General features: G+C 55.3%; 4 protein-coding genes across 6 annotated transcripts; 1 reads left to right on the top strand and 3 right to left on the bottom strand.

Moving 5' to 3' along the window:
- The first annotated feature begins 187 nt into the window (after positions 1-187).
- Positions 188-670, top strand: CTXN1 (cortexin 1). Its single transcript, XM_036241333.1, has one exon. It carries the CDS (start codon positions 188-190, stop codon positions 434-436), a length of 249 nt encoding a protein of 82 aa, XP_036097226.1. The 3' UTR covers positions 437-670.
- Positions 671-3,128: 2,458 nt separating this feature from the next.
- On the bottom strand, positions 3,129-5,775 carry SNAPC2 (small nuclear RNA activating complex polypeptide 2). Of its 2 annotated transcripts, XM_036240471.1 has the most exons (5): positions 5,556-5,775; positions 4,658-4,777; positions 4,447-4,515; positions 3,885-4,155; positions 3,130-3,792 (listed from the first exon to the last, which is right to left on the bottom strand). In XM_036240471.1, the coding sequence occupies exons 1-5, from the start codon at positions 5,736-5,738 to the stop codon at positions 3,461-3,463; spliced, it is 975 nt and encodes a 324-aa protein (XP_036096364.1). In that variant the 5' UTR covers positions 5,739-5,775; the 3' UTR covers positions 3,130-3,460. The 2 variants fall into 2 exon arrangements, with proteins under 2 accessions (XP_036096365.1, XP_036096364.1); XM_036240472.1 differs by lacking the exon at positions 4,447-4,515 and having other exon boundaries at positions 3,129-3,792.
- A 1,711-nt stretch (positions 5,776-7,486) lies between these two features.
- TGFBR3L (transforming growth factor beta receptor 3 like) lies at positions 7,487-9,227 on the bottom strand (the record flags this gene model as incomplete). The annotated part of the gene is made up of 4 exons (XM_036282173.1): positions 7,487-7,731; positions 7,834-7,960; positions 8,602-8,940; positions 9,030-9,227. Coding segments are annotated over 4 exons (909 nt in total), but the record flags the coding sequence as incomplete, so codon positions are not given.
- Positions 9,228-9,973: 746 nt separating this feature from the next.
- MAP2K7 (mitogen-activated protein kinase kinase 7) lies at positions 9,974-21,467 on the bottom strand. 2 transcript variants are annotated; one of them, XM_036240603.1, is made up of 12 exons: positions 21,261-21,467; positions 19,483-19,530; positions 15,172-15,313; positions 14,932-14,998; positions 14,711-14,824; positions 14,504-14,623; positions 14,245-14,352; positions 13,979-14,158; positions 13,796-13,876; positions 13,554-13,696; positions 12,916-12,961; positions 9,974-12,790 (listed from the first exon to the last, which is right to left on the bottom strand). In XM_036240603.1, exons 1-12 carry the CDS (start codon positions 21,382-21,384, stop codon positions 12,656-12,658), a joined length of 1,308 nt encoding a protein of 435 aa, XP_036096496.1. In that variant the 5' UTR covers positions 21,385-21,467; the 3' UTR covers positions 9,974-12,655. The 2 variants fall into 2 exon arrangements, with proteins under 2 accessions (XP_036096496.1, XP_036096497.1); XM_036240604.1 differs by lacking the exon at positions 19,483-19,530.
- Positions 21,468-23,193: the final 1,726 nt, after the last annotated feature.

Genomic DNA, 23,193 nt, shown 5'->3' with positions numbered 1-23,193 from the left:
TTTTCCTGCTCTCAGCGCCCCCGCCCATGTGGATTTGGGTCTCCGCATGGCGGTGTGTCTACGGGTGGCTCATGGGCGTTGCCGGGAGACGAGAGGGCAGACAGGCGAGGGGGCCATGTGGGAAGGCACAGCCTCATAGCCGCTCCCGGGGTGACCCTTATCCACAGGGCTCGCGGCGATGTGAGCCATGAGCAATACTTGGACGCTGTCCCCCGAGCCGCTGCCGCCGTCGACGGGGCCCCCGGTGGGGGCAGGCCTGGACGCCGAGCAGCGCACAGTGTTCGCCTTCGTGCTGTGCCTGCTCGTGGTGCTGGTGCTGCTGATGGTGCGCTGCGTGCGCATCCTGCTTGACCCTTACAGCCGCATGCCCGCCTCATCCTGGACCGACCACAAGGAGGCGCTGGAGCGTGGCCAATTCGACTACGCGCTGGTCTGAGCCTTGGCATCCTCGGTGTCCCTCCCGTGGATCTGGATCGCTGTCCTGCGGCCCACCCATCAGGGGTGCTGCCGACCCAGACCTGCTCAGAATCCTGTCCTAGAGCCCAGCCCAAAGGGGAGGATGTGAGAAGTTCAGCCCCTCCCCATCCCCTCAGGCCCTTATCATCATCCCTCCTTGGCAAGCCAGAGCCCCCACCTGGTGCCTTTATCCTGCCCTTGCACCCAAACTTACCAACCCCGCAGCGTGTAGGTGGCTCTGCTGTTCTCCTGCCGCTAGTATAAATGTTATGTCCTTTCCTGGATGCAGGGACTCCTGTCTTCCCCCTCCCCTGTCATCTGTCCATCCCACTACTCCATCCCATAGGTGTTGAACCCCTCCTTGGGCTCCCTCCTGCACCCACTGGGTGGATGCTGCATACCAATATGCCCAGTGCCTCCTGCCCTGAGACCGAGCCTGAAGAGCAACAATGGCTGCTGTGTGCAGGATGTTTGGCACAGTCCTTGAGGGCAAAGCATGGGCAGACTCACTCCTGTCTCCAGCCCAGGCCCCAGTCAGATCAGCACACCCCTCCCTCAGTCACCACCTCCGTATGCCAGTCACTGACAACCCTGCCACCTCCCTGATCCCCCCTGCCATATCCCTAAACCATCACCCTGCCCCCCATGCCTTCTAACTCTGCCTCTTAGCTGATGGTGATAATAAAAGTTATTATTGAGCACTTATTTGAGCCAAGCAGCAAGCTGAATTAGCACCTTCTTGCCCAGTGCTGCAAAGACACCCAGACTCACACTTTGAGGGATTGGTGTGTTACCACCTTAATACTCCCAGCTCCAGGTACAGCCAAGACACCCTCCTCTTTCCTTTGACCTCGGGAGACTCTGGGGGCTGTGGGATGGACTTAGCTGAGTGGGAAGTTGGGATGAGGTGCCCTCAGCCAGCCTGGAGGTGGACTCCAAGAGCTAGCATGCCTCCTGCTGCAACGACTGCATCTTCAGCTCCAAACCCCTCTGACCCTGGTCCCTTCTCCCCACCATCATCAGGTGTATTGGGGGGGGGGGGTCATGATCATGGAATGGGCTGACTGCAGCTGCCTGGGAGATGTGTTGTGCTGTGCACCCTGGGGGAGCCAAGTGCAATGTATGTGGGGAAAAGTGAGGGTTTCTATAAAAGGAAGGCTGATTGAGTGCACAGGCTCTTGAACAGAAAATTTACCAATTCTCAGAGGACTAGTTAGGCCTGGAGGAATACCTTTCCATGGGAGAACAACTGGTTCCTGTCTTGCCCTCCCCAACCTGCCCCTGAACCCACACCCTTGGAGGCTGGTGGAGGGGGAACCCCTTGCAAGGAAACTTAACAGCACCTCCAAGAATTTGGGGGCTGTTGATAGCAGCTGGGACTCCAGCTTCCTACTCTACCCAGCTCTGCTCCTCCTCCCTTTGCTCCCCCAAGGTTACCTCAGGGACCCTCTTTAACCTGCAACATGCGACAGCCCACCCCTAACCCTCAGACCCACCCCCCCAGCCTTGGGCTTGGCTCCTGGCTGCCCTATTGGGAAACTGAATGATATCAAGAGTTCACTAAGGGAACTTACAGACAGGAGTGGCTCCATACCATAAGGGAAAGGAGGCACGTATCTATGTAAGAACATTCCTTTCAGGTGATTATGGATTACCTTCAGGGGTAAACTGGTGGTCCTGGTGCCAGTGTCATGGTCTCATTAAGTACAAAGACTCATTTCACCTGACACGCCCTCACTCTGCTGCTGTCCCTCTTCCATCTGTATGATGTAAGGTCACCCCTGTCAGAAAACCTTTCCCTGACACCTGTCAGGCTCAGGCTTGTCTTGACCCTCCATGTAATCACCAAGGGTCCCCTCATAGCCAAACTGAGGTCACTCCAAGTAGCTTTGGAGCAGGCCTGTCAGTGGTAGCCTTTGGTGGCCATACCACCTCCCTGACATGCCCTCCTCAGTCCCGAAGACCCTAAGCTCTGTCTCTCCCACCTCTAAAATCTCCCTCTGTACTTTGAGCCACCACTGTCACCTTTGTTGTTAATCTTCAACCGAGGATATTTTTTCCATTGATTTTTAGAGAGAGTGAAACAGAGGGAGGGAGCAGGAGAGAGAGAAACATCAATGTGAGAGAGACAAAACTGGTTGCCTCCTGCATGCACCCTGACCAGGGCTGGGGATCGAATTTGCAACCCAGGTACACAACCCTGACTGGGAATCTAACCCACCCTTTAGAGTGTGGGCCAGTGCTCTAACCACTGAGCACACAGCCAGGGCTCTGTAGATCAGAAAAAAGAGCGAGACAACCCTTGCTAGGTAGCTCAGTTGGTTAGAGCACCATCCTGATATACCAAGGTTGTGGGTTTGATACTCAGGGCACATACAAGAATCAACCAGTGAGCCCCGCCAGTGTGGCTCAGTAGATTGAGCATTGTCCTATGGACTGAGAGGTCTAATTTGATTCCTGGTCAGGGCACATGCCAAGGTTGAGGGCTTGATCCCCAGTAGGGGGCGTGCAGGAGGCAGCCGATCAATGTATCTCTCTCACATCAATGTTTACCTCTCCCTAAAAAACTAATAAAAAGATATTAAAAAAATAAAAAGAATCAACCAGCGAATGCATAAATAAGTGGAACGACAAACTGATGTTTCTTTCTCTGCCTTCCTTTCTGTCAACTTAAAAAAAAAAAAAAGTGAGGCAGATTGACAATTTTATTCAGTTATAGAGCATACGCAACAGAATGCAGGAAGGAGGCACCAATGTGGGGAGGGAGTATTTGATGATGGTTTTAGCCCAGCCATCTGGCTGCCTCCACCTCAATTCTGTGGCTGAACTATACAACTGGCTTCCATTTCCAAGACTGCTACTATATGGAATGTCTTAAAGGCCACTTCATACTGTACACCAAGCCAGAGATTTTCCTCATGAATACCCAGTGATAGCCCAAGCAGAGTTGAGCGCTAGAGGCTTACAGAAGTCTGGCTGGTGTGTCCTCTGCCTGCTGGGCCCCTCACTTTGCAGGGGTGACCACCTGGCCCAGAAGCTCCAAGGGCACCAGAAATGGGTTCAGAGGGCAGACCCCAGCTGCTTGCCAGACAGATCTAGGTTTGCTGGGCCTGGCATTCATAGGGGCCCGGGGATTGGCCTGGCTGGCCTCCTCTTGCACCCCAGAGCCAGTCCCACAATCCTCAGCCTCTGATCCCAGGCTCCTACTGCTGGGGTCAGACTGGGGGGCCATCAGGTATAGGTATGTATCCATCATATGTTCAACCAGGGCTACACAGGGCAGGTGAGGCAGCTCCTCAGGAAGTGCCATAAGCAGGTCAAGGACCACAGCTGACTCTAGTGGTAGATGGAGAGGGGAGGGGTAAGAGAAGGGCAGGCTTGCTGCCTGGGACCCCACCTCCACAGCCCCCATTCCCCATTCTTCTCACCAGATGCAGAAAGCTCAAGGCCATAGCAGCTGTGGGAGATGGATGACAGGTACTTGTAGATCTTTTCAAAGTCCACTTCAAGGTCTCTCTCAACAGAAGGGCCATCCAGGAATTCAGGAGGTGTCTCAGGGGCGGGGTCAGGCACCTCAGGGCCCCAGTTCTCCTGTCTGCTAGAGGTGTTAAGGGCTAGTAGTTTTCCTCGAGCCTGGGTTGGCTTGGAGGGCTTGGAGTGCAGGAGGCTGATGGGCTCCACAGCTGCGATGGTGAGCACCTGTCAGGCAGAGAGATCAGGATAGGAAAGGCAGAAATCCTCCCTTCAGCCACTCCCCTTCCCTGCAAACTGTGCTGAGCCCTCCACCTCCACCTGTTCACCCAAAGAAGGTGTCACATATAGGAGATGGCCTCAGAGGGTAGATACCGAGGCTCAAGGTGTCCAGTGACTGGTCAGAGTCACAGAATTGGCAAGAGAAAGAGCCCAGGACACAGATCCACCTTATTTAGGCTCTTATGTATTACCCTGTTCCCCAGGGATACCCCTGGCCTCTCTAGAGGATGGCTGTACCTGTGAGAAAGCCACAATCAGGGCTTCCTCCAGCGGGCCTGTTATCTTCTCAGCCAGATCCATCCATACCTGGGTGGGGCAACCAGAGAGTACATGGTCAGCCTAGGGGTGAACCCAAACCTTGCTCATCCTGAGGATCCCCTGACAGTTATCCTCCGACTCCCACCCCATCTTCCAGGGACTAGCCCTGGGGAGTCTTGCCCTGCCTCACCTCGATGGGAGCTGGGGTCGGTGTTTCCAGATGCCTTTGACCCTTTAGGCCACCTGGATGCACCCTCTGAATGGCTTCCCGGGCCACACGGCCCTTGAGCTGCTGGAGGAAATCCCGAATCTGGGGAAGAGAAAGGAGGAGACCAAATGGGCCTTCTACAAACCCAGGGCTGGGGGAGAGAGACCAAGGACCACTGCCTGCTCCAGAGGTGGCTACTGCTTCTTGCCTCTTACTAGCCAGATGTTAAGGGTCACAGCGACAATGCCCAGTGTCTGGGGCCAAGGCCCAGGTGTGACCTAATAAAAATGTAAGGTCCAGACCTGGCCGGCGTTCTCAGTGGTTAGAGGGTCCGCCGTGCACTGGAGGGTCGAGGGTTCGATTCCAGTCAAAGGCACCTGGGTTGTAGGTCCGATCCCTGGCCCTGTTGGGGCGCGTGCGAGAGGCAACCAATCGACGTGTCTCTCTCACATTGATGTTTCTCACTCCCCTCTCTTTCTCTCTCTCTTCCTCCCCCTCCCTTCTACTCTCTTTATAAATCAACGGAAAAAATATCCTTCGGTGAGGATTAACAACAAAAAGTAAGATCCTCCCCATAGAGTACCCTATTCACCTCCCTGCTGCTTCTACTCCATCCATTTCCTGATTCTCATTTCAACCACATTGCTAGTCTCGCAGTACTATCCATCCTGACAGCCCCGTCAGAGTCTCCAATCAGTCCTTGTCGGAGTTCGCCCCGCCCCTAAATTTTACCTCCGCTAGTCTTGCCAAGTTTGCCCCGCCCCCATCCTCGAGCTTACTTATCCTGCCCACGCCACGCCAGTAGTCCTACACCCGGCACCCACCCGGGACACATCTTAGGTCCGCCTCCAGCCTCGCTCCCTTCCCGGGATACCCTCACCTCGGACTCGCTCCGGCCTGGCAGCTCCCTGGCCAGCTCAGCCGCGTCTGGCTCCAGTTGGCCCCGCCGCATTTGCAGTAATCGGAGCAGCTGCCGCTTCTCACGGGTGCTCCAGACGGTGGTGTCGGTCACCTCGCCCAGATAGCGCACGGGGGCAGCTCGTCGTCGTTGTGGGGGCTTCATGCCGGTGAAAACAGTGTTGGTGCTGCTGGGCCGCTTCCCTGGGGGGCGGGGCTACGGAGGCCGCTGGGGCCATAAAGCACCACGCGGAAGTGGAAACAGACGGGGGGGTGTGGTTCTGCGAGACAGAGGGAGCCATGTAGATGAGAAATGGAGAAGCTGACATCCCAACTGGCGGGGGCGAACGTGATTCCCCTCTCCATCCGCATTTTATCTTACTTGTAAACTGGAGCCCAGACCTTAGATCTCGTGCGGTCTCTCCATTTCTGGACTGTCTCGTGAAACTCCTACAGTGCTTCTCAAAGAGGGATGGCTCCTAGCTGGAAAGGCAGCTGCCCAGTCATAGCCACGAGCCTGGGCTGTGGGGTCGCCCAACCCTGGGGACCTTGAGTAAGTGATTTAGCTGTACCCATCCTCAGTAGTCTCATCTGTAAAATGGAACTAGTTGTTTCGCACTTGTCAACACTCAGGGGAGAGAGGACCTCGGACAGGAAGGATTTAAGGAGCTCCAGACTAGACAGGAGAGGAGACTGGAACAGATGTTGGAGGTCCAGGCCCTAGCTAGCACAGAGTCCGGGCGGTGCGAGTGGAGAGCAGAGAAGGCCTGTTTTGGGGAAGATCTAAAGAGGCAGGTGGTCCAGTGGGGGGTGGAGGAATTTAAAATTTAACCTGGTGGGTCGGGTGCCCCTTTCTGTTTGGGACAGAATGCCCTTGGGTCTCCCCTGGCCCCTATCTGCACATAAGCATATGGGCATATGAGCCCTATTCCCAAGCTCTACCCCTCTAGTGCAGACCTCTTCCAGCCCAGAATCCCAGTCCTTATGCTAAGCTTTCGCTTCTTGTCTTCCACCCCCGAACCCTGAGCACACTTCAGAACTCAGCGCATCAGACCAGATGTTTATTTTGAGCCCAGGTGGGAGAAGGAGTGAGGGGGACGGGGATCAGGGATCGTGGTCTTATGGAGTCCGAGGTCAGCGGCGGCCGGTCCAGACTGGCTGGCGAATATAGTCTGACCTAAGTCTGGCTGGTGCATCTCTGGACTCTGCTGGGGGCGCGCCATCCCTAGAAGGGGCAGTCCAGGCAGGCTACGCTAGAAAGAGGACACTACATAGATTGTCCTAAACTGATCATTGGCTTCCCCTATCAGCCTGTGAGCGGGGGTGAGGATGCTAGGTCTGAATCCCAAATTCTCGCCTTAGTGCCCTCTGGCTGCGCTGCCTGAGTTTGAATCCCAGCTCCACCAAATTTTGTGACCTGTGATAAATTACTTAACTTCAGAGTGCCTCATTTTTCTCATCTCTAAAATGGGGATTATAATAGTATCTACCTGAAGGTTTTTATGAGGATTAAACTAGGTAATATATGTAAAACATTTAGAACTCTGCCAGGCACAGAGAAAGGGCTATAAAGAGTCATTATCATCACCTCCTTCCTCCAGCTCTCCTATGGACCCTAAGTCACACACACACACACACACACACACACACACACACACACACACACTCTCTCTCTCTCTCTCTCTCTCTCTCTCTCTCTCTTACCTGCCTCACTGGGGTCTTCTGGGCTGGGGGTTGGTAGGGGAGGCTCTCAGGGTTGGGCCAGGGGGTGGGCCGGTACGTGGGGGCCCTTGAAGGAAGAGGCAGGCTGCGGAGCGGAAGGGGTTGCTGAATGCTGGTCTGGTGCAGAGGCGCCCCCTGGAGGCTGCTGCGGGCGTAAGGGAGACACGTGTAAGGATGATCAGGCCCCGCTGGCTAGGATCGCGTGGACCCCAGGTCCTGAATAGCCGGAATAGGCTGGGGGCCAGGCGAAAGTCCCGGCGGGTCAAGGCTGGTACCTGAATGCTCGCACACAAGGCCGAGCCCAGCGGCCAGCGCGGCACCCAGCAAGAACGCGGCCACCACCAGTGCTACCACTGGAGTGGGTTCCAGGGCCACCGGGGCTGGCGCAGGAGGCTTCTCCAGGTGTACGGCTCTGCTGGGGACACCCTTGGTTGGCCCTGTGGGGAGTACAACTCTAAGACTGGGCCCAGGCCCCATAAGTCCTCCCAAACCCAGTTCTCCTGCCCCGAGGACCCCGCAGAGCAGGACTGCACGCTCACTGAGGGGCGGCCGTGGCACCGTGACCACAATGGGCTGCGTCAGCGTGTGCAGGTGGGGGCCGTCAGCACCCAGACTCTCGCTGCTGCCACTGCCAGTGCTGGCGCACGCCTTATCCTGAGGCAGACACTGGGAGGAGTAGAGGGACGGAGACGTGAGGCACCCGGGATACAGGGGATGGTTCTCAGGGCTCCCAAGAGATCGAAGTATCCAGTACTCTTTGCAACCAGGAGTCCCACCACCAGACCCCTGGAAATCCGGCCACTTGGGGATCCCTGAGCCCAGCCCATAAGATATACAAGCAGCCAGCCGCACAGCCCCCAAAGACTCCAAATTTCAGCCCCCAAGGTCACACAACCCGGATATCTGAGCACCTAACCTTCTGTGAAGTCCAACTTTAGGTACCCAGAGATTTGGCCCCTTTAGTGGCTTTCTTTATCCAACCATCCAGCCCTAGAGGGACCTCAGAGTCCTGCCCGAGGAAATCCCAGTGCTCTGTCCATGAGGGAATTCATTGCCTACTACTTCCTGTACCCTGAAGAACCCTTGCACAGAGCCCCACGGTCCCCTCAAGCACCCAGTGCCCAGCCCATAGCCTTAAAGAGACCCAGTGCCTACCCTCAGCTCCGAGGGACCTGTGCCCCAGGTTCCAAAGAGCCCTAACTCCAAAATCCCAAACCCCCGAGAGGTTTCTCCAGATGCTGGAGGCACTCCTGCCTAGCCCCCGACCAGCCCCCGGAGCCCAGACTCCCTGTCTTGCACTCTCGCACAGGTGACTGGGGCGGTAGCGACAGAGGCGCAGGAGTCCGGCGGGCTCCCTGGAGGCGGAGGCGGAGGCGGCGGCGGCGGCGGCAGCGACTCAGCTGGCAGTGCAAGAACTGCACAGAGGCGTTGAAGACCTGGTGCAGACGGAAACTGAAGCGAACAGCCTCAGGGCTCTGTGGCGGAGCAGCCCCACCGAGCGGTGGCAGGAAGGTGACTGAAGAATCGGTGAGACAGCCCCCGTGCAGCAGCGCCAGGGCGGGCCCCGGGGCTGGACGGGAGGATGGCGTTACCCAGCAGCGGTGCAGGGCAAGGCCCCAGCGCGGGGAGGGACGGGCCAGGGCCACCTGGGTGGGAGGTGGTGGAGTGTGGACTTCAGGATCCACTGCCCCCACCTGCCCGGCCCGCCTCACCCCGGCTCGCCCCTCATCCGCACCTGCACGAACACACGGCTGTCTGCAGGGACCTCGAGTGGCCCTGCGCGGCGTTGCAAAGTGTCCTGCGCGTCTGAGAGCTCTAGACTGAAAAGGGGTCGGCGCAGCCATGACCCGGGGGGCGCCGCTGGAAACGGGGGCGCTGGCAGCGGAGAAAGGGGGGGCACAGAGGAGTACTGGCTGCCCCTTCGGCAAAGGATTCAACCTCTTGGCCTCCTTTGGGAAATGCATGCAGTGGAGAATTCACCCACAGTGAGCTCCCCCTTCACTACCATTAGGATAGCAGCTATTATGTACTTCCTGGAGCCCACTGAGGTATCATAGCCCAGCAGCTGAGGCTTGGCACAAAGCTGTGTGCCCCTGGTGAGGGGCTCCCCTTGCTAGAGCTTGATTTCCTCCCCAACAGTGAGCAAGGGAATTCTAGGCTGGTAAGGGCATGGGGGGCCTAGGGCTGCAATAGGGCCAGCTTGGGGCCAGGAGTGTGCTGGCTCTACCCTTCCCTTTCTAAGGGGAAATAGGTGCTGTCAACAACAGAAGGGAGTGGGGAGGATAGGGGTGCTCTCCCACAGCCCTCTGGCACAGCTGAAGCTCAGCCAGCACACCAGGCTCTGGGGCTTTGCCATTTGTCCAGATTCTTCACTCCCAGGTTGAGGGCAATGGCAGCAAAGGGTAGAGGCACTGGGGAGCACCAACACATGCAGTGCACACATGGACATACAGATGTCTGCCTTCAGGAGGCACTCAGCTGGGTCCTTCTCTTGAACATTCATGATGACCCCCACACACACATTCCCTAAAATCATTTGCACAGACCCCTTCCTTCCCACATTCCTTGATCTCACATGGCTGCTGGGGACTTTGAAGAAGTTGGGGGACAGGGGTACACCTCACTGCCCACCCACCCACCCATTACCCCAGGCAAGGTAGATGGGAGGTCCAGAAAGGATGGTGCAAGAATGGGAGCATGAAGACATATATGTCTCCCTGTCCCTACGTACCAGGTGGCCAGCTTGGCAAGGTGGAGATCCTTGGAAACAGGGCCAGCAGTAGGACCGCGGTACCCAGCATGCTGGGCTGGCTTCAGTAAGTGTATGGGGGCCAGAGGCAAAGGCACCAGCCCAAGCAGCACCCAGGCCCAGCAGGTAGGCAGGTGGCCCTGTCCTTGGCTGGGTAGCTACTCTGGGAGGCAAAGAGCGGGGGCGGCAGACTAAGGGGCTGACATCAGAGCCCTTACCCAAGGCCTGCCAGTGATTAAGAGCTTCTCTTAATCATGTGGCTAATGGGGGTCAGGTGTCCCTTCATACTGCCTGCTTGATATTGGGCAAATCACTACAAAGACCACCCTACCAACCCCAACCCTGCCTCAGTTTCCTTTCTGATGCAGAGACCTTATCCACCAGAATGGCACTATTTCCCAGCTCCCCAAACCACAAGGTCAGGGCTTATAGACCTTTCCCACATCTCACACCACATCCTGCCAAAGCTCAGGTAACACCACAGACTCAGAGGAAGAAAAGGGAGGGGTTTTATTCTCAAGCATCTAAGGATTTACAAACAAGGGTGTTTCATTTTAAAAAGAGAAAGGGGAATACTGGCAGCCTGAGAAGGGGTTGTGGACTAGTGGGCTGGGCCAAGTTGCCCCAGGCTCCTGCCTGCCCGCTCAACCCTCTGCCTGGTCCAGAAGAATGGCTGGTGACTGGAGACAGAGGGAGGAAACAGGGTAGAGGCAGGGGGGGAGATAAGGCTCCCCCAGGGCTCCCACTTAACACTGAAGGAGAGGGGCAGGCAGACACACACTCATGAAACAAAATTAAGTTAAATAAAAATAAACCTGGGCAGTGGCCTCTGGCCTTTGCTGGCCCTGAAGCCAGACACTCAACCTTCTGGTTATGGGCAAAAGCCCCGTGGTTGGGACACCCCAAGGGTGGAGCCAGGCCTGTTGCCCCCACACCCACCCCATCCAGTCACAAAGGGGATGTGGGCAAGAGAAGTGGCTGCTCTCCCTCCCTGGAGTGAGGGAGCAGAGAGAAGACAAGGAGTACTTTTTAAACATGCGGCCTATTGTGACTATGTTATGAGTAACAAGCGTCAATAGGAGAGAGAGAGGTTACAGTGATGCCTATGCTGAGTGTAGATTGCTCCAGCTACATCCAGGGAGGTTAATCACCTTTGGCATTGGTTGGTTGGTGTGTGTGTGTGTGTGTGTGTCCACTGATTTGCATGCATCATCAACAAAAAAAGGAAACACATCCCTTCCTGGTCTGACTGCTGCTGAGGGCTGGGGGGGAGAGGGGCCCCATGGCCTAGCCTCAAAGTGGACTGGGGACTGGCCAGCTCTGGGGAGGTTTGAGGGGTGCTCGGGGCACTGTGAGAGCGTGACTGCCTTTGCAACCCCAGCCCTCAGCCTGCCTCTCTTCTGTCCCTGTCACACATCCTCAAACCCCCACATCAATTCCCTATACCCTCAATCCCTGCCTCCTTGGGCCCTGTGGCCCCCACTACTGTCATTCACTTCCTCCCTGCCATACCAGCATTTATTGCCTTCCACCATGCCCCATACCTGTCTTCCCTGAAGGCCACTGTGTGGCCATGGCCCCGTGGGCTCCTTCCACATGGCCTGAGGTCCTCAACTCACCCCAAGTTGTGAGTCTCCAGCCTGAAGGGAGGAGCCACCACCCCCAGCACCCACCTTTGGAACTAGTCTCTCTAGGTCAGCCTGACAAGGCACAGTGGCCCATGCCCGTGCCTGACTCCTGGCTCCAGTCTCCCAATGCCCATGGGAGGTTGAGGGCTATATCACAAGCAGCTAAATATGACTTTGGTAAAAGTTTCTGAAGGTACTAACAAACCCCATGAGAACAAGCTCTTCTTCTTCCCCCATCCCCCAAACACCCCACCAAGTACAATAAAATAAACTCCAAAAAGGACCCCCTGAGATCAAAGAGAGAGGGAGAGGTAGAGGTAAAGGGAGAGGGAGAGAGAGAGCAAGAGAGTGTGAGCAGCCTGGGTCAGCTTCAGTCACAATGCCCAGCCCGCCTTCCTGGGATGATGATGCCAGCCAAGGGACTCATCACTCGCCACAGACCTAGGTGGACCGAGGGGTCCTGCTGTGGGTAACAAACAGAGCCTGGGTGTGGGTCAGGAAAGAGGCAGATGCAGGAAGGGAGACAGGGAAAACCAGAGAGGCATCAAAAGAGGTGACAGAGGGAGATGGGGACAGGGAGCATATGTACCACAAAAGGCGGAAGGGACAGCATGGGTAAGTGTGTGAGAATGCAGAAAGGATGACTCTCTCCTGGCCCCCCGTGGCCACCCTAGCCCAGAGGTTACAACTGAATAAATAGCAAGTCTGCTTGTGGCCTGCTGTCTTCCGTTCACAGTGTCTGTTGGGGAACTTGTATAGCCGGCTGACCCCAGGGCTAGGGCTAGAGCCTAGTGGGCCCATTTGTCCATGTCTGCTGGGTAGGGACTCAGGGTTGGGTTAGCATCCCCTACTTTCTGTCCTCAGCCCTTGGAGGCCGTCCAGTTCCCAGGTCTCCCCTGGTGGGCAGCTGGGTGGCCATGTAGGGAAGAGGGGGCCTGTGGCCACGTTCTGGGCCCCTCAGTGGGGCTGGCTGCCGCCACATGGCTACCTGTAGAAGGGCAGGTGGTGTTGGCTTAGGACTCCACTAGTCCTCGGTGACTCGGTCTTCGCCATGACATCCTTGAACCAGGATGCCACATCTACCTCCAGCGTCTCATAGCGCTTGATGAAGCTGTGTTCCTGCAGGACCCCAAGAGGAAGCTTAGGACAAGGTGAGCTTCCCTGCTGGCCTCACCCAGGCTCTGGGTGTCCAGACAAGTAGGCAGTGAGGCTGGGATAGGGTGGGAGGGGCCCCAGGTACTCACAAGTAGCTTATTATACTTTGGTCTCTTTCTGTGATCTTTAGTAAGGCTGGAGAAAGAAGGGAGGAAAGGGAAGTGAGAGCCTGGAGAGGGGCTCAGCTATTCTACCTGCTGATCCAGGGGTCTGCAAAAGCTGTGAGAAGGAGCTACTACATCCTCCCAGCCCACTAGCTGGGAAATCTCAGAGGACCTGGGGCCTACACCACCTAGGACGGGGACCTGAACCATGTTGTGAAGTGCCAGCAGAAGGGGTTCCCCCATGGGAGAATCCAGTATGAACGTCCTGCCTACATAATTCTGCTTGTTGGTGCAGGATACTCAAAGCCCTTTGTCCTCTGATTGTTGACAACCAAAGCCCTTTGTCCTGTAATGGTTGACAACCTCCTAAGGTGAAGCCCCAGGCCACCCAGCCAAATGCCCTGGGTCCAGCTGAACCTCAGGCCAGGTCCAAACCCAAGCCATGGCTCCCAGGGCTCTGGCTCCTGCCTGCAGCACCTGCCCTGAGCCCCTTCTGGCCCATAGCTGCCCTACCCCATTAGGGCAGACTTTCCATCCCAAAACCTCCCTGAATGCCTGGAGCTCAGGGCCACACCTGAGCCACCTGTCTTCCCCAGCAGAGGGCCCGGGTAGGGACTCCTCACCAGTCTTTGACGAATGACTGAAAGTCCCCCGAGAAGCCCATGTGACTGGGCAGGAGTGGGGGCTCTTCCTGCAGGACCTTGGTGAGGACCTCAAAGTCTGTCTTACAGTTCTTGTAGGGAAACTGTCCTGTTGCCAGCTCCACCTAAGGAGAGATGGGGGACTGGAGTGACGGAGAACAGGCTCCTGCCCTCCTATATCTCAAGAATGAGTCACTCCAGTCCTCCCTGGGGCCCCAACTCACCAGGGAGATGCCTAGGCTCCACACGTCTGCCCGGATGTCATAGTCTGGCTTGGTGGGGTCAGGGGGGTCAATGCGCTCAGGCTGTAGGGGAAGAGGTGGGGGAAGAATAGACAGGGAAAGAGGAGAATGGACCCCTGTGGCTGAAGTGGGTGCAATGCCCAGACCGCCCAGGCCCCCACTTACTGCCATGTAGGCAGCACAGCCAGCACTCCGTGTTTTGGCTTTGGAGTCGACAAGGCGGCCACTGATGCCAAAGTCGCAGAGCTTGATCTGGCCCCGTTCGTCCAAAAGGATGTTGGAAGGCTTGACGTCCCTGTGGATCACGCCATGCTTCTCCTTCAGGTAGTAGAGAGCCTTCACGATCTTTGAGAAAAGGGGAGGGCACTGTGACCAGGTGTGGGGAAGATGGGGATTGGGCCACCTGCCCCAGCCCCTGCCTGGCAACTCACTGCTACTGTCATCTTGCCCAGGATCCGCTCAGGTATAGGACCCTGCATCCGCTTCTTCAGCTTCTCAGCACAGGTGCCCATGAGCTCCATGGCAATGAAAACATCTGTCTGCAGGGGCAGCAGGTTTAGCTTGGGGGTGGCTGTACTCTCCTGCCCACCCCAATCAGGGGAAGAGGACAGGGGCTTGGGGGCATGATCAGAGAGCAGGAAAGGAGATTCAAGGCAGTGGGCAGAGAAGGGGCTAGGCAGTCAGGCTCACATTGGTGATGAAGGTCCCAAAGCACTGCACAATGTAGGGGCAGTCGTGACTTTTGAGTACCACGTCCAAATCCATGAGGATCCGTTTGTTCTCTTCCTTGTTTCCCGAGCGTCGCATTTGCTGAATGGGATGGTGGAAGGAGGGGAGGAGATCCTTAGCACCAGAGCAGAAGGGCATGGGACTCACCCTGGTGGGGTGGGTGCTCACCTTGACAGCAATGATGTGGCCTGTCTTCCGGAAGCGCATCTTCCATACCTGGCCACAGGTGCCACTGCCCATCTCCCCCAAATTCTCCAGGTCATTGATTTCTGCCTGGTAGCGCTGGTGAGAAGAATCAGGGCTGGGGTTCTGTCCAGTCTCTGCCCCACCACATAGACCTAGCCCCACTGTGTCCTACCACCCCCCGGAGGCTGGGGGAAGGGTGGTACCTGGCCCCTGATAGTTAGGTAGCCTGTCTGCTTCATGATCTCCTGCAGCTTCTGGTCAATCTCGATACTGGGGGAACAGGGAGTGGGTGTGGGTGGAGGGGGGGGTCTGACCAACCTGAGGCCGCCCCAGTTCCCAAAACGGGTTCCCACAGATTTCACCACCTCCTCCCTGGGGCGAGCCCAGCAGCCCTCTCCATGCTGACCTCCCAAAGGCCAGCTGGCCCCGTTCTGAAGGCTCACCTCTCCATGCTTCGGGGTGTGAACAATGTGGATGGGAGTCCCAGCATGTGACGGGGCCGGGCAGGGGGTGTGGGTTGCTGTGGGGAGCTCTCAGAAGATGGTGAGCGGCTGCCGCCATCATTGGCCAGTGGGAGCTGGAGGGCTGAGGGGAGGGTGAGAGCCAGGGGCATGGATAGGGTTAGTGTCCAGCTGGCCCCACCTACAGTGCTAGCATCTAGGGGGTTAGGGACCTTGATCTTCCCCTCCCCAGAACCCTCAGGTAGGCTAACACGGCCTCCTGCCCTGCTGGGTGGGAGGAGCTGGGATCCTCACCCTTGGAACCATTCTCAGGGTACTCTCTCATCCCCCTCCCCTAGAAGGAGATGGAGTGGGCTGGATGGGAATGGTGGTCTCCAGAGGCCAAGGGTTCATCCCCAAGTCTATGTTGACAGAGAAACAAGGCCTGGAGGCTGATGGCATCCCTCAACAGGCATCCTCCCTGGTGTGTCCCTGTCTTCCCCAACTCTGTCCAGGAAGCAGGCCCAGGGCCACAGTGCCCATGCTCAGGACCATGCTCAGAAGGACTGTCTCCCCAGGATCAGCCTGGGCTCTGGCCCTGTGGGCCACAATGAATTTGGCTGCCCAACAACAGTGAGGCAGATCACCCTGGGGAGATAGTGGACAAGGGACCCAGGCTTCCCCTACCCCACATTCTGTTCCAGAGTCAGGGAGGGCCACTCTCTGGACAGCAGGCTCATGAGCCTCCCAGCCTTGCCTGCATAACGGGCAAACAGAGACAGGGGTCAGGGCAGGACCCCAGTTGGGCCTATGTCCTGCTAATGAGGGGTTCTGGCTGACACCGCCCCTACAGGACTGGTGGGATTTGGAGGGGGTGCTAGGCCAGGCAGGGGTCTGGTTCTTTCCAGCAGCCTGCATGTAGATGGCTTGAGCATGCTGCAGGCAGGCAGGCAGCGGGAAGGTAGCGGACAGCCCAGGATAGGCAGGCAGCATTAGGGAAGGGGAGGGCAGGAAACAAACAGACAGGAGCCAAAACTGGGCCCAGCTGCCCAAGACTGGGGGTGCTACAGACAGGCCAGAGAAGGGCCTGGACAAGAGAGCAGGTTCACTAAGGGGGTAGGAGCTTCCCTTGGCTGGGCTGGCAACAGGGTGGAGGAGCAGAGGCTGTTGTGGCCTCCGGAGGAGACTGACAATCCTTCATTGAATCGTCATACCCCAGAGGTCCTGGCACCCTGGAAGCGGGTTCTTGGCTGGGGTGGACACTGGCTACAAGCACCCTCCCATGTTCACTTTCCCATGGAGACCAGGCCTGGGCCTGCTCCCAGCTGATGCCTCTCCTCTCTTTCCACACCTCCTACCGCAGCCCACCTTTTCCTCCCACAGTTCTGCAAGCATCTAGTAACATGGGACCAATGGGTATGCTTAAGTTGCTGGTGGCCAGGCACTCTCCTTACCCTCTTGGTCCAGGACCCTGATCCTAGCCAGAGTGAGGAAACAGGTATATGACCCTGGCCTGCAGTTCTAGAAGGGGTACAAGGTCCTGCTAAGGCCTGGCAGGAGTAAAGGAAGAGTTCTATGGACTCTAGGGACATAGTCAAGCACAGAACCCTCGACTCCCATGCCCCTCCACCCCACCCCTGGCTTTGTAACATCCCTATACCTCTGCTCTGCCATAGCCTGAACCGGAGTCGTAAACCCTCCCTCTCTGGCTCAACAATCTCACTTTGTACTCCCCCTATACTTGGACTCTCTTGAGACACTGTCAGGGTCTCATCCCAAGAGGTATCTGGACCCCTTTTCTGCCCTGCACTGTCACCTCTCTGCAGCAAGGACCACATCTCTACCATCTCCACACTTTTTGGTGCCCCATGGGTGCCCTCCCTCACACAGACCACTGGGCCTTTGAGAGTTGCCCCTTGGAAAAGGCTGCTGGGAGACAGAGGCTTCCACCAGCCCTGCAAACTGAAGCACAGTGGGATTTGAAGTGGATGGAGCAGGGGGTAGAGATTCATATAGTCTCAGAATGGTCAGTGAGCACTGAGGTGGTGATGGGCCGTGAAGCAGGTCAGAAGGACAGAGGGAGAACATGAAGATGAATGAGAGAGAGAGAGAGAAAGAGAGAAATAGACATATATATGAATGAATTAGAGAGAATGAGAACATGGGGGCATGCGGCTGTCAGGAACCACAGATGTACCAGGCTGTCAGCCAGCATACACGCACATGCACATGCACATGCACATGCACGCGCGTGCACACACACACACACACACACACACACAGCATGGCACAAACCCACACACACATGCGGACAGCTATACAACACAACCCAGAGCCCCCAACACCATCTTACACACACATACACACAAACACACACACAAATTTGTACACATATCACTGCCCAACCTAGTCCTACTTATCCACCAGGACCAACAGGGCCAGACCCACAATCTGGTATATCTTACACACACCCACACGTGGGCCTGTGCTGCACATATCCATTCCCAGACTCACTAGCACCTGCACTTAGGCCTTGGCAGGGCCATTACTCTACCTCCACTCACCTATTCCCCCCACCTCTCACGAGACTTTGTTTCCAGAAGAAATAATTTTACAGTGTCCCCAAGTGACAGGCCATTGGAACCATGCACAATATACCAAAAATAATGGGGAGCCCACCACAAAGATACAGTCCAAGGCTCTCCATATATTTTCATGAATAAAACAGAAGTGGTTTTGTTTATCATTGTGTATCCAGTAAGTGAAATCCTCCATGACATGGTGGGGCTTGTCATCTACTATTCTACAATCTTGTACTGGTGGAATTTACTTTGAGCATGCATTTTTTTTTTTAAAGAATAGTTTACTGACTTGTAGAGAAAGAGGAAGGGAGAGGGAGAATCATGGATGTGAGAGCGCAACATCGATTGGCTGCCTCCTGCACACGCCCTACCAGAGATCAAGCCCACAAACCAGGTATGTATCATTGACCAGGAATTGAACTGGCAACCTACTGGTACATGGGATGATGCCCAACCAACTGAGCCATACTGGCCAGGGGAAGCATGTTTTAAACATATAATAAATACAGATTTTAAAGAGGGGGGAACATCTGTAATACGTTCAATAGTAAAGATGAATTAAAATATAAATAAATAACCCTGGCCGGTGTGGCTCAGCGGTTAGAGCAGCGGTTCTCAACCTGTGGGTTGTGACCCCTTTGGGGGTCAAATGACCCTTTCACAGGGGTCGTCTAAGACATAACAGTAGCAAAATAAGTTATGAAGTAGCAACGAAAATAATTTTATGGTTGGGGGTCACCACAACATGAGGAACTGTATTAAAGGGTCACAGCATTAGGAAGATTGAGAACCACTGCAGTCCAGAGAGGCCCGGGTTCGGTTCCCACTAGGGGCACGTACCTCGGTTGCAAATTTGTCCCCAGCCCCAGTTGGGGTTATGTGAGTGGCAACCACTAGATGTGTCTCTCTTGCATCTATGTTTCTTTATATTTCTTCCTCTCTCCCTCCTGTTCTATCTCAAGATAAATGTAAAAATGTTCTCGGGTGAGGATGAAAAATAAATAAATTAATTAATTAAACAAATAAATACTTACATACATACATACATACATACAGGTTTTTTAATTGCTAAAAAATAGAAAAAAATCCTACTTTCTCCAGAGGGTTGCCCCAACTGCCCAGTTGCAGAACTTTCAACTTTGCTCTACTGTGCCTTTTCTCCAAGGCTCATAGCCTTCTCCAGCTCTCCCTAACCAGGTATTTGCTCACTGCTCATCCCTAGTAGAGCATCAGCTGCACAAGGAGTGGGACTTGGTCTGTTTTGTTCACTGCTGTGTCCCTGGAGCTTAGAAGAGGCACAGCACACAGGGGCCAAAACATATTCCCTGAACTGCTGAAATGGATACATAGGCACAGCTGACCCACTGGTATCCCTTTCTCTCCTTCTCACTTATACACATGCATGCACACACCTGTGACTCCCTCACAAGTGACACACAGTGAGGGAGCCCAGTTCCTCTTCCAGGGAGTTCAAACCTGCCTCTGAGAGGAAGGGAGGAGGGGGAGGTAAGAGGACACAGAGTAAGAGGTGGGGTGGATCTCATGGAGGGAGAAAGTGAAAGTGAGAGAGTTTGAGGAGATTTGTACGTATGTGTACGTGCACGTACACACTTACGCGCGCGCGCGCGCACACACACACGGCATGGAGGGATGGGGATGGGATTCTGCGGCCGGGGCAGCGGTTAAGTCAATGGTGCAGATGTCCAAGCAGCAATGATAAAAAGGCTGGTACCTGCTCGTTGGGACGGGGCAGGAGCAGGGCTTAGAGTGATCACAATAACTGGATGGGGAGAAGGAAGAAAAAAAACAACACGACAATAAATCACAACATAAACAACCAATTTGTCCAAAAGAAAAGAAATCAAATCATAATGAGGAGGATGGGGAGGTGCGAAGCACCAAACTGCAGAGATGGGTAGAAACTGACAGATGGGAGGGCTGGAAGGATGGGATGGAGCTGACACAGACACAGATGCTTACAGTGGGACTCCTCAAGGGCTTGCCCGCCTTGGGCCTCGCTGTGCCTCGTTCTGCAACTGGGACAGCCACCCCCATAAGGCATCCAGGCCCCATACCCAGCCCTGTCTTGTTCATGCTGGGGAGAGGGCAGCACTGCAGAGTCCAGCATGGACCCTCCACTCCTGGCTGGGTTTCCTGCCCCAGGGAGTGTCCATCACCAGCATTGCCACTTCAAGGCTTTCTCTGGGCCCCCAGGAGACCCCTCTTAGGGAGGAACCCACATTGAATCAGGGAGGAAAGGATGGGGAGTGGGTCCTACACACGGATTGGGGTGGGTGTCAAGCTGTGAAGGTCAGGTTGGGTGAGTAGGGGGTAGATGGAGGACTCAGATATAGGGTATCTCCTCTTCCTGTCAAAATGACCCCACAGGAGCTACATAAATTACAAGGGTCATATCAGAGAGAGTATTAAAGAGGGCAAGAAAGACACAGAAAGAGTTGTAGGTGCTGTTCATCGGGTCTGTGTGGACATGGAAATCTGATGCCCTCCAGCTGAGAGGACTTGAGGAGGTTCTGTGGGACATAACAAGGAGACTAAATGTAATCATGGTGATCCCAGGGCAGTTGGGAGTGTTGCGGGGACAATTCTTAATTCCAGATGACAAGATGTCAGGAAAGTAGGCACTGAGAGAAGTGTATGAGTGCTGGGATGCTAGGTATCACCATATTGGCCTCAGGTGTCCCCTGGCCAAGTCAGTATGGGTGTGCAGGGAAGAGGAAGTCACTGAGCACAAATGACAAAGTGTCCAGGATGGGAGTTGGGTGTGCATTTTTGAGGGGCTAGACAGTCACCAAGATGACAGTAGTGAAACTTGTCAGAGGAGTATGAAGGGGCCTGGTGTATGTGAATAGAGTGTGGCGGGAGTCTGCCGAGCCCAATAACCTAGTCCGACTCTGGTGAAGGGATCCCCAATCAACAGGAAGGGAGTGGGAGAATCATCTGGTCAAAGGAATAAGGGGGGTTATATGTGGTCAAGTGACCTCAGATATCCCAGGCCAGGTGTATGTGAGTGGATCATCCCTTGAACCCGTATGACAAGGACCCATACGTGGAGAGAGAGTATGGGCCTCTTAACAATCACTGAGATAGAGCGAGTAGAACCACTGGGTCAAAAAGGATGTGTGGGAATTTGCAGAGGACCTAGATGGAGTCCCAGTCGCATGGAGTAGGGGAAACACGGTTCACATAGGTGATAGAGGCTCCGGAGTTCATGGGGATGGGGGCGGGTCGTCAGGTGGACCCGGGTAACTAGTCTCCCAGGCCCCATAAGGGAGAATCCCCCAGGCCGGGGTAGAGCCGCCCGGGAGCCTGCCAGCCCCTTTGGCCCGGGGTCACCGTGACCCTATCCACGCGAGCCGACAGGTGGGGGTAGCGGTGAAGAGGAGAAGCCAAAGCGCCCCGGAAAGGGGGCGGGGCCTATACACGGGGGCGGGGCCTCCCGCAGAGCGCGTCCCGCCCCGCCCGCCCCTTCCCCCACGCCGCTGTGCTTACTGGGCCTGGGCCGCTGGGGGCTGATATCCAGGTTGAGGTCGATCCTCCGACGGGCCTCGCGGTTCTCCTGCTTCAGCTTTGCTTCCAGGCGGGACAGCTTCTGCTCCAGGGAGGACGCCGCCATCTTTCCCGCCGCCGCCGCCGCCGCCGCCGCCGCCGCCGCGCACTGCCCGGCCGCCCGTCAGCCCGGCAGACAAACACCGCACTGCGCCTGCGTCTGGGTGACCCCGCCGAGCCGCCGTCTCACCCCTCAGGCGCATGCCCGCGGTGCGCACTGGCCCCCCTCGTGCGAACCTCCGCGCGTGCGTGCGTCCTCTCAGCCAAAGGGATGACGCCACCTAGAGCTTGCGGCTGGCAAAACTCCCGCTGAAGGTTATGGCCCAAACCACTAATATCATTATATAAATTTTACCAGAAAATAAAAACAAAAAAACTCTCTCTGAGATGCTCTTGAGGGAGTTCTTGAGGGCTCTGGTGAGCCGCGGTGTGTGGAAGCTGTACTCCGCCTTCTGAAGAGAGCGATGGGCGGGGAAAGTGTACAGAACAGGAGACAAAGTCTCCCCCCTGGTGTCTGCTGTGTGGGCGCTGTCGTGAGTTGTCGCCAGGGCTGTGTCCTCAGTCTTCTCTTCGGTGTTTTTGGCTGGGCCCTTCTGGCACCTACGCACTCTCAGAACTCCTTTTTCACTTAGGACATGCTTCATTAGGATCCGTTATGCATAATTGCTGCCTCATCAAAATTAGGCACCCTTCCATTTCAGCAAACCCAGGGTTGCCTAAGGGCAGGGGGGAGAGCCTGGGAAGGTCTTGGGCCACTGTCGGGGGCCCTGGGAACCCAGCAGTGTGACCCCTGACCTCGCGACGGCCAAAGTAGTGATTAGACTTCCAGGTCAGACTAGCCTAGGGCATTTTAAGACTTTCTCCCCATCTCTCCTGATCCAGAACGCGAGCCCTGCTCCTGCCTGGACAATGCAGAAGACTGGCCCTGGGGTAAAGTGTCTCTGCCTGGCGTCCCTACCGCCTAAATATTCCTTTAACTGGTCTGAGGGTGGTGGGAAAATGTCCCCATCTGAAATCCTGGATCCCCGGATTAAACAGAAGCTTGCCTCTGTTCTTAGGTGCCAGAAGGAGAATTGCATTTTTTAGAAACCTAGGAGGTGACCAAGCCCAAGAGGTCAGCGTCAGGCAGGCTGGTCCAGCTGAGGGGACCCCTCGTGATGATGACTTAGGGTTGAAGCAGATACTAAAGTATAGAGTTAGCCCTGGCCGGGTAGCTCAGTTGGTTAGAGCATTATCTGGATACGCCAAAGTTGTGCATTTGATCTCCAGTCAGGGCACGTACAAGAAGCAACTAATGAATGTATAAATGGGTGGAACAACAAATCAATGTCTCCCCCTGCAAATCAATAAATAAATTTTAAAAGTACAGAGTCAGGAGGATAACAGGGAAGGTATAAGAAAAGGGATTCTTCAGGAAAAAAGCTAGACAGGAGATGCCACCTAATTTTTCCTGATTACCTGAAGTATCTAGGACAGAGACTCCTGCTCTTTATTGTGATACATGTGACCACTTGCCTATAATTGATATAGTGAAATAGCTTAGACAACAACAGCGGTGGACAGAGGAAATCAGAATGATAGTTCTGATAATTAGTATTATTTATTTTTAAAATGTACCTTCTAGCCCTGGCCAGTTTGGCTCAGCGGTGAGAGCATCAGCCTGTGGTCCAGAGAGACCTGGGTTCGGTTCCCGCTAAGGGCATGTACCTCGGTTGCAGTTTGTCCCCAGCCCTGGTTGGGTCGTATGGGTGGCAGCCACTCGATGTGTCCCTTTCATGTCGATGTTTCTCTCTCTTTCTCTCTCTCCCTTCCACTCTATCTGAACAAAAAAAATGGAAAAATGTCCTCGGGTGAGGATAAAAAAAAAAAAGTACCT

This window comes from Molossus molossus, unplaced genomic scaffold (assembly GCF_014108415.1).
Source record: "Molossus molossus isolate mMolMol1 unplaced genomic scaffold, mMolMol1.p scaffold_m16_p_4, whole genome shotgun sequence".
NCBI lineage: Eukaryota > Metazoa > Chordata > Mammalia > Chiroptera > Molossidae > Molossus > Molossus molossus.
This window is presented reverse-complemented; position numbering and strand designations above follow the sequence as displayed.